The 13,850-nt window shown below is 38.4% G+C and overlaps 1 protein-coding gene across 2 annotated transcripts in view; it reads right to left on the reverse strand.

The window, feature by feature from the left end:
- sdk1b (sidekick cell adhesion molecule 1b) overlaps window positions 1-13,850 on the reverse strand; it is a 253,762-nt gene that overhangs the window by 43,926 nt on the left and 195,986 nt on the right. For both annotated transcript variants that reach the window (XM_056264558.1, XM_056264557.1), the window contains 7 exons: window positions 13,260-13,400; window positions 12,309-12,490; window positions 9,914-10,029; window positions 9,470-9,665; window positions 5,454-5,552; window positions 3,961-4,152; window positions 3,217-3,338 (listed from right to left, as the gene is read on the reverse strand). In XM_056264558.1, the coding sequence (XP_056120533.1) occupies window positions 3,217-3,338; window positions 3,961-4,152; window positions 5,454-5,552; window positions 9,470-9,665; window positions 9,914-10,029; window positions 12,309-12,490; window positions 13,260-13,400 (1,048 nt within the window). The remainder of the gene's footprint in view (window positions 1-3,216; window positions 3,339-3,960; window positions 4,153-5,453; window positions 5,553-9,469; window positions 9,666-9,913; window positions 10,030-12,308; window positions 12,491-13,259; window positions 13,401-13,850) is intronic.

Genomic DNA, 13,850 nt, shown 5'->3' on the forward strand with positions numbered 1-13,850 from the left:
TAACATTGGGATTTTATTGCAGCTCTTTAAATAAATGTATTATTTTTTTATTATTATTATTAAATACTCGATTTGTCATTTTACAGTACAATAGTAGTGCTATAGCAATACGTTGTGTTGCAAGCATGTCAGAGCCCAGAGATATTTTCACATTTTTAATCCAGTTCTGTGTTAAAATGCCCTAACTATTGGTAGTCAACTGACATCAACATGACAGTCAACAAATGAGTCACAAATGAGATGTTAAAATTAGAGTTGAGATTGCTTCTAGTTCATATTAGGTTTCACATGATGTATACAGCAAATCTGGGCAAATCTAGGTACCCCATACCGTGTATATTACACATCCTGCATTCCTCATTCCTCCAGTGTCATTTCAAATATACTGAGAGTCAGGTTCAGCAGTCAGAGCTGATGATAGGAAAACTTTAGACTGACAGTGAAAAGCAACAGCAAACCGAACCAAGCTGCCCGCAGCACACACTCCATATCAGGGCTGTTGCCTTTGTTTTCCATTTTTTAGACTAATCAAAAGCATGTTGCCATAGGATCTCCACAATGACATGCGAGAGCCGTAAAGTGTTTGTTTTTTTAACCACCTTGATCTTAATGAGGTAATGAGCTAATTAAAAAGCAGATCCACAACATGAAATACGCTACAAAGAGACAACGGGTAATGTAACCAGTCATTATTTGCAAACAGAAACTGCTTATCATTTCAAACATGTCACAATCACGTGACTCACATCTCCTCTAGGACCTCCCTGAGAGCTGCTTCCATTTATTCATAGCGCAACCTGTGATTAATATCATGCAGTTAGCTCTTTCCTATCATTATCATGTATAAACTGTCAAAATACTTAAAAGGGGCCATATATTTCACTTCTAAAGCATTTCAATTACCCCCTTAAGTTCACTTATACTGTTAGTCAAGGGCTCTTTCACAGAAAACAGTTCTCTCGCTGAGCCTCTGATTGTTTTTGGCTACTGCACCTTTCACATTTCCATATGTAAATGAGCTCTGGTATGATTGGCCAGTCTCACAGTTCACACATCATTCATCAGGATGGATTAGGGAGTTTAAAGGGACAGTTTACCCAAAAATGTAAATACTGTCATCATTTACTCACCGTTCCAAACCTGTATGACTTTCTTTCTTTTGGGAAACACAAAATCTGTAAATTTGAAGGAGTTTTCTGTCTATTTAATGAAAGTTAATGGATACCAATACAACACTGGACCCATTTTACTTTCATAATATGAGCAAAAAATGTATATTCTGTTTTTTTTGGCAGAAATTAAGTCCTATACAGGTTTGGGACAACATCAGTAATGATGACAGATTTCCTTTATCACTTTATGAATGAACAGGTGTTGGTATATAAATAAGGGTGGTCATATGTTAATGAGCTCCAGTTGGTGACATCGTTTCTGCAGCTTAATATTCACTAATGATCTGGGAGCACTGAGGAGAGAGGAAGAAAAATGCCGTTTTCCAAGATATGTCCCTTTAAATATTATAAACCATATGTTGAAACAACTAGCACTTGGTCTCCATGAAAACACCATATCTACACAGCGTGTTTTGTGCAGCCCTGCTCGAGCAGAGGGAAGGTGAAAAGATTACAAAGGGAATCGAAATCAGCAACCGGCCTGGTCCCGGATACAGCTGTGAAGAAGTCAGCTGTAAAAAACACACCAACACAAGCTGATTTCTAACCCATAGACTTAAGACCCCATTAGTGCCACCTCAGTACCTCTAATCTTCTCCTCTCTCATCCCTCCTTCTGACTCCCTCCCTCGATTAAACAGTATTAAAGACAGGAACGGAGAAAACGGAGGGGGAAAAGGGAGGGATCTCATTAGGAGGAGTTTTTCTCTTCACGCTGCACAGCACTGGACGCCATCCAAGAGGGGCTTAACACATATGCTCACACACACAAACACACACACACCACACCTAAAGGGCAGGGGAGACACGGTGCATGACATCTCCTTAGCCTTCTCGTACTGTGTCACATACAGAGTGTGCGCATGTGTGCTTGTGTGTGTGTGCGTTTTCTCCGGGGGAAGATGTTTTAGTGCAAGAGCAAGCCTGTTTCTCCCTGGAGATAAAGTACCTGTCAGACAACAGCATCTTCACTGGAGCACAGCCTGCCAGACAAGGGCATAACACACACCCACAAATACACACAAACTTATACACACACGTTTATACTTATGAGCACATACACTGAAGAGTCATATTCCACAGAGCAGTCTTGGCAGAAAGAAAATTGCAGTTTGTGGAAACGTTAACCATTCGGCAGAAGGAATATTGCCATTCGTCGCAAAGTTACTTATTTGGCAGTGAAAACAGCAATTTGTGGCATAGGAAACATTATTTCAGAGAGAAAAAACACCCTTCATGCAAAATTTTATCATTTTTCAGAGGCAAAATTGCCATTTGTGACAGAGTGAACCATTCGACAGCCATAAAATTTGACATTTGTGACATTCATGTACTTTTTTTGTCTATATTTGCATAAAAAACTAATGTAATTTACAGCAAAGTTAACCATTTTGGAGAGAGACAATTGTTATAAGTGATAGTTTTCCAATTTTCAAAGAGAAAACTACCATACAGTGTCATTTGATACCATTTGACCAATTGGGCAGACAAAATATTGACATTCATGGGAAAGTTAACCATTTTGGAGAGACGAATCTGTAATTTACAGCAAAGTAAACTATTTTGAAGAGAGAAAACTGCTTTAAGTGTGATTTCCATGGCAAACCATTTCCCACCGGAAGCTACAATACATGAAAAATATAACCTTTTTTTTTTTTAAATTATCATTTTTCTGAAAGAAAAGTAAAAATTGTGGCACAGTTAACCATTGGTTCAGCTGACAGAATACTGACATCTGTGGCAAAGTTAACAATTTTGTACAGAGCAAATCGCTACTGATGGCAAAGTTAACTATTCTGTAAACGTTGTTAGCCGTTTGTGGGAAAGTTAGCCACTTTGACAATAGAGGGTTTTATAAATTTGACACACACACACACACACACACACACACACACACACACACACACACACACACACACACACACACACACACACACACACACACACACACACACACACACACACACACACACACACACACACACACACACACACACACACACACACACACACACACACACACACACACACACACGCCTACACACCTGTCCTTCTACGATCCATTTGGAGATGGCAGTTTTGCCGTCACTGCCGGGGAGGAACTTTATGGTGGCGGAGCGAGGGCTGATGTTAGAGATGATCAGATTGGAGGGAGCACCAGGTAGCTCTGTTTACCAACACAACAAAACATATTTATGTCACTCACAAGCTCCTCTAATTGAAACATTTCGACATTTTCTGTTCTGTTCTCTGCCTGTTTTCTCCATCCTGTGTCTTCATTATCCTTCAAAGAAAACTCCTGTAAATGGGCCCATAACTCACTTCAGAGTCGATTAGCTTTTGTGTACAGCAGTGCGCATTGTGTTTGGGTATATGATTAATTGGTAATTAAATGGATTGATAATGATATTTGGGTGGTTCACGGTGGCTCATTCAACAGTAGATAAAGCTCGTTCTTTCCTGACTCCACAGCATATCAGTGGGAGATAATGAGTGTAGCTTGGCTTTTGGTCATCATCATTTATTTCATGTTCTCTCCAACACACGCGCACACACACAGCGGCCCCAAGAGCTTCATACTGACTCTATGTGATGTATTACAGTCTTACTGACTGTGTCTCGGATTGCTGGTCTATGTGAAATATGCGCCCCACTGCGGCATCCTGTTTCATGTGCTGAATTTCCTTTAGAGTTCGAACATGGTGACTATCACGGATCCCCAAGAGAGAATTTGATGCATTAAAGTGATGCTAGCATTGAAGTGTGTGTTTGTTTGGGAGTGTGGAGACCTGGCGGCAGTCCTGTTGAGATGGCCGATGAGGTGGCAGTACCGGTGCCGGCCTGTGTTACGGCAGCGACCTGCAGAGTGTACGTGGTGAGTGAAGTGAGCCCGGTCACTTTATACGCCAGCGTGGAGTTGGATAGAGTCTGAGACACGCGGGTTTCGTTCTGACCGTCCTCCTCCCAACACAAGACGTAACCTATGGAGAGGTGGAAAAGAGAGGAGGAGAAAGAGAAATGTAGGCTTAGTGAACCACCTCACTGCTTGATGTCTTGATGTCTACATAGGCAGTAACCTTCTCCTGTAATTCTTTACGGAATTTCTTTACGGTCCCTTGCATGGATCATGCTTCACACTGAAGATGCAGAGAATCAATTAACTCGCAGCTACTGTAACTACAACAGGGGCTAGTTGCATAAACTTAGCCATTGAGTTAAGACTGTCTTAAGAACTAGCAGTTAGTTCTTACTTTTCACATTCAAACTAGACCAATTTACCTTTTTATGAAACTGATTTCAAGAAAAAGTTATGACAAGTCTTGAAGAAAAAATATAAATGACTAATTTTTAAGACTAGTGTAAGAAGAATGCAACCAAATCCAGAGAATTGTTGTAGAGTAATTAACTAAAAGTAGAGGAGCAACTATAAATATAAAAAGTAGAGGAGTAACGCAACTAACTATACTTACTAATATGTAAAATGACAGTAAATCAGGTATTTTAAAAATCATGTATTTTTTTCATTTAACCAAATGCAAACTTTTTTTTCACACTTTCTTCTTTTTAATTTGTGCAATAATAATGTGTGGAGAAATGAATTGGCATTTTTGTAATCTGCATCACATCTAATTTTATGTACTGTATTTAAAAGGATAGTTCACCCAAAAATAAAAATTATTTCATCAATTACTCCCCCTCATGTCGTTCCAAACCCGTAAGATTAAGTAAATTATGGCAGAATTTTCATTTTTGGGCGAACTATCCCTTTAATAGCATTCTGTAATGTAAATGACAGTAGTGGAAATTAGATTTTACGTCATTTTAAATTACAGTTCGACAGGTAGTGGTGACAGAATAAAAACATACTGTGTTCACATGTGACATTTACCTAGATTTTTTCATATTTCACCTCAACCATTTTCACAACAATTAATGTTTGTTTAGATGATCAAATATTACAATGTTAAATGCTTAATTTAAATTTTGAAATATACCTTTTTTTAATAAAATATTTAAAACATTTTATGATGTATTTTTCATATTTTAATATTGAAATTCTAGGTTTGGGACAGGGGTAAAATAATAAAATCAATACATGAAAGGCATCTGGAAACTAAAAAAGTTTTAAATGTGATATTAATAAAACAACAACAACAAAAAAGTTTTAATAAAAGTCAATCCCTATAGGACACCTTCACATGCAGCGTTGGAAAGATTAGTGAGAGTTCCTGTGGATTGCTGGGTGAGCTGTAGCTGTGATTGGATGATTGAACCTGTTCACCTGTGATAATGCCATTCTTGTCTTCCGGTTCCTGCCAGCTGATCCTCAGAGATGTGTCCAAGATCTCAGTGAAGCTCACTTGAGTCACGAGGCCCGGTTCTACCACACACAAACATAAAGGTAAAGGTGCACTCAGCGATGCTACTGCATGTTAACTGACACTCTTTCTCTGGTAAATGTAAATATTATATTATATTATACTTGTAACATGTATATTCGGTTAAGTCCTGTTTTGGTTTCATTTTCACTGTGTTTCCTGTGTTTTGCCTGAGTTCCCAGTTTCCCTGGTTGTTAGTTAGTTCCTGCACCTGTTCTGTTTTATGTTGATTACTCTCCCTAATGTAGTTCTTTTTTTAGTTCATTGTTCGGTCTCGTCAGTGTTTAAGTGTTGTAGCTTTGTTTTTTTCTCCTGTGTGTTCTTCAGTTAATAAAGATTGTTCCCTCACATCTCCTGTGTCGTGCGTGTTATAAAGTTACTGTGTACATGACATGTTATGTTATGTCATATTTACACCTAAACAGATGAATTGTACTTTTTTAATCTAACGTTTTACCTTTAAAACCAGCTCAATTATTTTTGTTGATGCTCTGACCTCAAACATGTGTGTGTGTGTGTGTGTGTGTGTGTGTGTGTGTGTGAATGCGTGAGTGGAATAAAGCTTATTATTTATTGGGCACTACTTTAAAACCCGCTCATGGTAAAGGATTACCCTGCAACCTCAGTCCGCAACACCATAATACTCCCAACGAAGAGCTTGTTGCATCACAAATGCAAACAGGCGAAAGCAAATTATGTGTTTGCTGGCAATTACCCACACAAGTTAGCAGTCATTTAGTGGTTAATCAATCATGCATACACACCCCGCAAGACAATCCATCTGACAGGCAAACATGACAGTTGCCTGAAAAGCGCAGTGGTTAATGTGTGCGGATAAAGCTTCAATCTCATTAGATCTAACACGCGTGTGTCAAACCCTCATGACCCGCACTGTCAAGCGGACCTTATCAGAGGAAGTCGTCACGCTAGACTGACAGGTTAATCAATCACGTGCTTATGAGAACGTAAGACTCCATTCAACTCACTGCACTGCAGTTCAATTACTTTTCAATTCAATTTTTTTTGTTAAAGTGTCGCTCATTCTGACCAAGAGGTCAAGGTTTAGCTGGTTAGCATAGTCCCTGGTAGTAGATGCTATAAATAAACCATATGGGTTCAAAAAGCATTTTTCTCTATAAATGGAGGTTTAAAAATACTGTAGGAGTTGATTCTGAGCAGTGTGGTTTCATTCAAATAAAGCTAAAAAAGAATAAAATAAAACAGAAATATTAGATGCAATTTTTTTAACAAATATTAGTTACCATTTGTCGTGTCAACTAACTGAAATAATTAAGTTGAAGTAATACAATTATTTAAAAAAAAACTAAATATAAAAAAACTAATAAAAATGACAAAAGCTTATAAAACGACAAAAAATTTAATTAAAATGAAAACTGAAAATATAAAAATATGAATACATACTGTAATAGTATATAAATAATACAAAAATAACACAAATTCTGAGTAAACATACACATCTCATGAGTCATTTATTTGATTATATCGTAGCTGATGTTTTACCAGTGGCCATTCATTTTTGAAGCTGTGAAATAGGCACACTTGATGCTCACTCATTTAGCTAATGCTAACGGATAGCTTTCGGCAGGTATTTCAGACCTCCTTGGTTTTAACAACTTTTATTCATTTTGGTTTCCATTCCATTCTTTAGAAAATTAAACCTGAAAGTTTCAAAACAACCAGGGAACAATCAATCAAAGGATCCAGTTAAAGATCAAGACCAAACGAAGCGAATTTTCCACATAATGCTTGCACGAGCACGCCGTTAAGTCTTTCTAGTACAAATAAGTTGAGAGATGAGAGAGCGAGACTGTGTGCACAACGGTTTGTGTGTCTAACCTGTTTGTGTGATTGAGCTATTCATGGGAAACAAGCTCCTGTGGCTTAACAGTGTAAAGAAGACCACATGCTGTTATCATCTGATGAAAATTACATTGTCTGTTAACAGCTGCACATGCATTCACACACATTTCCAAGCGTATACATGCATGGTGGGACAATCAATAGCGGGCACACGTGCATTGACTAAGAGGAGTGATCCTGCTTCAATAATTGCAGGTTAGTCAAGGCTGATTCTACGTGCCTGTGGCATGACGTGAAAACAGCGCTTGGGTGGCCAATATATATTCAGCGAAAAGACTAATCAATGGCGATGTAAAAAGCACAATTACGTGGCAAATTGCGGCATGCATAGTGAAAGGGCCAAATTTCTCCTCCGTATCGATTTTGGTGACTGAAATGTCAAACAAACAGGCTTGTTTTTGCCGAGAGATCTCTTTCTCAAAGCCTGCTGGACAGTTTTCAAGTAAAGAGCATACTGTTAGTCAATTGTCTCCAATTAAATACAGACAGACTGTCTGTAATAGTGTGTGGGTATCTGCAAGAGTGTGAAATATGATTTTACATGTCAGGAGTGCAAGCAAAACATTTTATCCCAGAGGACACGTTTATTGCTTAGAGGTTGCTCTTCATTGCTCAGGAGACGTAATAGAGCTCTGAGTTCTTTTTATTTATTTTTTATTGAAGTATCAACTTGGTTTTCTGCTAAAAGAGATAGCAGAAACTAATGACACTATTTCTGACCAACAGTACCTGTATATAACATTAAAGTGGATGCAATCATTCAGATAATTTAGTCTTGAAAGAATCTGAAGAGAAATAAGAGCATTCATAAGAGCACAGTTTTTTCTGAAGCTCTAGAGGAGACATACTATCTTTTTCTAAGGAGAAATATCAGACTTAACAGGAGACTTCCATTCATATGGGAACATCCATAGTATGGGAAAAACTTGTATTGTATGGGGGGGAAATACTATGGAAGTCAATGGGGCCCGTCAACTGTTTGGTTACCGGCATTCTTCAAAATATCTTCTTTTGTGTTCAGCAGAAGAAAGAAATTCATACAGTTTGAAACAACTTGAAGGACAGAAAAAGATGACCGAATTCTCATTTTGTAACTATCCCAAAACTCAATTTGACCTCATTGCTGATTTGGAAAAACAATTGAGATATTAATCAAGATCCTATTTGTAAATTGTCTTTCTTATGGGACCCAACCAATCAAAAGGCAATTAAATACTGGTCACACTTCACAATAGTCTAATTTTTTTAGCATTAGTTAATGCATTAACAAACATGAACAACAATGAGCAATATATTTTCATAGGATCTATTAGCCATTGCTATTATTTGTTAATAACATGCAATTGTTCATTGTTCGCTCATGTTAGTTCAGAGTTCAGTGGTCAGCCAAGACGCATCACTGTTTACACCAGTTACTAACTTGTTTCAAATAGATCTCCTATGATCACTTGGGTTTGTAGTTCGTTGAGACTCCCCTCTTATTTCGTTACCTCCCGGAAATGAGTTTTTGCATTTATGTCTTCATTAACTAAGATGTTAACTAATGTTAACAAATGAAACCTTACTGTAAAGTGTTATTGAAATACCGATATTTAGATATGACAAGTTGTCACAGGAACCAGTTTTAGTTAAAGGCTATGTTCAGACTGTCAGTCCAAATCCAATTTTTCTGCATATCCGATTGCAATCAGATCAGATTTAGCAAGTGTGAACAGCAAAAAAATCACATGAGATGCAATTTTTACAAATCAGTTTCAAGCTACATCCTTTTCTGGAAATCCCACGCCACGTAAAATGGAAACATCAGACGATGTTATAGGAAACATGCAGAAAGTCGCTGCCGAAACAATGCTGTGTTGTTGCAAAGTGCCGGACGAGCAGAAAATGACATTATAACATATTCTGAAATATAGACATATTTTGAAACCGGCGGAGATGACAGCGCAGAAAAAAGCTGTGCATTTGACTGACAGTGTGAACGTTGCCAAAACGTCTTTTTTTGTAGTGTTGGCGTCCATGTGTTTGTGTGTGTACTCACTGTCAGCATGTGTCTGGATGAGCTGTGGTGTGCTAGCTGGCCCATCGCCAGGCGTGGTAAAGCACAGCACCGCCGTCTCATACCACGTGAACTTTCTTAAATTGCTAACGTAACCATAGTGACGTGACCCGTGGAACTCGGGAGCAATGGTCACCATGCTAATGCATTCCGGACAGTGTTCGGGCCACACCAGCAGCTGCGAGAGAGATGCGGAATAACAACAAGTGATTACATTGTTAGGTTTTAACTACTCTTGTTTTATTTATTTGAATTTAAAGCTGCTGTTTTTGCAGGCATTTAGCCAATCAATCATGAATACACTCTCCCAGAAGACAATAAACATGCCAGGCAAATTTAATTGAATATTTTACCTCTAACCGAGCATGTGAGCCAGTGTCTCTCTTTCTCTCATACACTGACATCTTTCTCCCTCTACACTATTACCTTATATCCCTGGTTGATGCCGTTGATGAACTGCTGGGGTGGTGGTGTCCAGGTGAATTTGATGGTGGTGGAGTTGAGCGCAACGGCATCCACGTCTTGTGGGGGCGCTGTGGGGACTGCGCAGTCAGAGACAATTTGTTAATGAAATATTGAAAATTTACAAACATAGGCTGTGTCCGAAATCGCCCTCTATACCCGTAAATAGGGCACTATTTGAGGGGACAGGAATTTGTAGTAGCGTCCGAAACCATAGTGGATGTTATCGAGTACACTCATTCAATCCCACAATGCACCACAATAACGAGTGTACAACCGATGTACGTTCAGCGGCTAGAGAATACCCATAATGTACTGTGAGAGTCACATGCCGTCTGACCAGAAGATGGCGCCCGCAGCTGAATCATCCATTTATCTATTTTCCAAACCGCTGGTCCAACGAGGGTACAGCGTAATATCATACAAGTATAAATTCCTTTTTAATGGATTATTAAATCGTTTATTTAAGGTTTATACATAGTTTCCATGACAGAGTTCAAGATAAATCTTTTCATCTTACTACTTGAGCTGCCAGTTTGCTAAGTTTCAAATAATAACTAAACAGCAAGCAGAAACTATTCAAAAGTGGCGGCCATTCTGGTGCACTCAGTGTCTGAATTCACTCACTCGTTTTCATTCACTCCTTCAAGTGGACTATCTTAGTGGAGCAATGTAGGGGATAGTGAATGAGGGTATAGGGGGCGATTTCGGACACAGCCTTAATTTTTAGTGGTATTGGATTTATCCTATAAGTTCAAAATGCTCTGAATTTTTCATGTCTGCACCACGTGGCATTAAAAAATGTTTATTTATTAATAAATAAAATTTAATAAAATATAAACATTAGATGAAAAAAATTAAAACTAAACAAAAATTTAAAAATGTTGCTTTGACAACAAACTGAAATAAATAAGTTGAACAAAAATCAAGCTAAACCAAAATTAATATAAATAATAAAAGCAAATAACAAACATTAAACAAAAAATAAAAGGTTATCCAAAATATTGCAAAAACTGCAGTGAACCAAAGAGCCTCAAAAACACGGTACGAAATTGCTGGTGTTTCTGACCTTGTAACCAATCAGGTCAACGTGTTGGTCAACGAGTGTATCTGAGCTATTGTGAGTGAGTGGAGGCGGGGCTAATTTGAATATTCACAGAACTGCGTATACCAAATGAGGCAAGGGTGTTACATCAAGCTATTTTAAGGCATGAAGAAATGTTCTTTTCAGGGAAAAATCGTTTAAATATGTAATTTTAGTGATCAAAGATGAGTTTTAAGGGATAAAATTGACTACAGGGGAACTTTAAGACACTTCTTAGCAAGTAAACAAATTATTGATGACCACAATAGAATATCCGGCACTGTTTTTTATTTTTTTATTTTTTTAAATAACCTGTACTAAATTGCTTTTGGACAGACAGAAATGATGATGATAGTCAAAAGTCTGGGTCTGCGAGACCATATCTGTCATGACTACCTGGATTCTGAATTTAAACGCCCACCCAAAGCCCCCGTTTCTATACATAGCCTACTCTATATTTCAAATGATCATTCATAGCAGCACCGATAATCACATACAAATACACATGAAATACAGTTTGTATTCAAAGCCTTTTTGTAGCCTATCGGCGCTATGCAGCAGGCCTGAGCGGGAAGTGGAAAGAACAAGATCATATTTCCATAAAGACTCAATGCCGCTTACACTTAATGTGCTTAAGATGGCCCCTTTAAGGTCAGGCCTGGCAAGTTGAGTACAGATTAGATATTGCTCAATTGGATTGGGCATTCCGATTCGTCCTGCTGCCCTTTTCATTTCAAACACAATCACGCAAGGTTACATTAGAGTGTCCAGTAATCTGAACTGGGACAAAAAAAACGCCTCTAACCACACGCACAAAAGCGCTTGTTCCAGTCTCTATGAGAAGGCTCTTTTCCTGCGGACACTGGGTCTCTATTAATCTCTGCAGGAGTATCATTACACTGACGTTAAATAATATGAATAATCACGGCCCAAGGATCTCAGAACACCCCCACACTTCCGCGCACACACAAATTCACGCACATAAAGCAAATTAGATTAATTAATGAGCTACGGTCACTGTTTGCCCAGAGTCCATAAATTTACTCTTCTTAGAAATAATCTTTCAGATGGCCGATCTGTGCAGTAAAGCCAGCTAATGGATTTTACGGTTCCCATGGTTACTCTAGATCCTTTATGATATCGGTAGCTTAATGAGAAAGAGGGTCTTTTGGACCCAAAAACAAATGTGCACCCTAAAAGATTTGAAATATCAAGGGTTTGCTCAGACCGACGAGGCATTGTTTCTGTTTATTTGTGTGCGTGTGATTGTCTAACCTCCTTGCAGTGTGTATTCAGTGACAGACTGGCTGTACACCCCCAGGCCCGCTCCAGTGTAGGCAGCCACTTGGATCTCATACTGCGTCCAGATGATGAGCTCTCCAATCAGACAGTAATTAATCTCTGCACAGGTGATGTTCTTCAGCTGAAACTCACCAGGCAAACCCGCCAATCTATACCTGAGTGGGAGGGGGAGAGAAAGAGAATGATGGGTTTTTTTTGGAAGTTGATTGTGAACCTTTAACACAAAACACACGCACTCGTAATTTCAACTAGATTTTTGCATTGCATCTGTAGAAAATGTGAGTGGCGCTTCAATTCCTTTCTTTAATTATGAAAAAAAAAAAAACAGTACTGAAGCTTGGCTTAGTAAGCACAGCTTATGCTGTATCTCATAGCATCCCCTATAGAGTGCAACAGTCGGGTTCCGGAAGTAAAAATTCCATAGGGAAATTGATTTTGAACGGTAACTTATAAACCTTTAAAGACAGACCTACTGTGAGATACGAGTCTGTGAGAATTACTGAAGCCGTCAGCCTGCATTATTTCAGCTTATTTTTTAAAAAATAATCGTGTTTGACAGTGGAATTCATGGTAAAAAACTACATTACCTATGCCATCCAAAATATTGTCGTTCCAAACCTGTATGCATTTCTTCTGATATTTTTAAGAATGTTGGTAACAAAAATGTTTCAGCTCCCATTTACTTGCATTGTACTTTTTTGTCCATACAATGGAAGTCAATGGGAAGCCGAAATGGTTTAGTTACCAACACCAATTGTTTTGTTACAAACAAAGTATCTTCTTTTACGTTCCCCAAAAGAAGGAAAATCATACGAGTTTGGAGTGACATGAGTGTGAGTAAATGAAATGATGAATTTGTGTGAGGACTATCCCTTTAAAGTATACCGAAATATTACAATTTTGAAGCCATACATGAAACCATACCTGAGCACATAGCCTCTCAGGACTCCATTGAGCTGCGGTTCTGGGGGCGGCTGCCACTGGACCATGATGCTCTGGTTGGTACGGCCGCTCGCCACAATGTTTTTTGGAGGCGCACTGGGCGGTTCCTCTCGCAGCATCAGCCTGAGAGATAACATCATTAGAATCGCATTATAAAAGAGAAATATTTAGATCCTTATCTGGGAGTTTTCTCAGAGGCATCAATAGTTACTAAAAGTTTCCTTCAGAGCTTATCCAGTAGTCTTGGAGAGATTGAAATTGATCTTTCTGGTTTATCCAAAAGATCTTAAATAGTGCAGGAGAAACTGAGAACTGACCCTGCTGGGGTAAACAGGGTTCGCTGGAATAACCTGAACTTCCCTTGGTTCTGTATCAGCCAATCACAACACTGTAAAAACAACTAATAAGACCAACACAAATAAGACCAAACTGAGGAGAATCATCACTAAGTACACTTTCACCTTGAGCCTGTTTCGTGTACTTCTATTCAAATAAAGAAATGTATCATTTGATTCAGTACTGACCGAAAGGGACAATAAAGACTTTTACATTGCTAAAGAAAATGTATTTCAA

The sequence above is a fragment of the Rhinichthys klamathensis genome, unplaced genomic scaffold (genome assembly GCF_029890125.1).
Source record: "Rhinichthys klamathensis goyatoka isolate OS25496 unplaced genomic scaffold, OSU_Roscu_1.1 h1tg000222l_1, whole genome shotgun sequence".
In the NCBI taxonomy this organism is placed as follows: domain Eukaryota; kingdom Metazoa; phylum Chordata; class Actinopteri; order Cypriniformes; family Leuciscidae; genus Rhinichthys; species Rhinichthys klamathensis.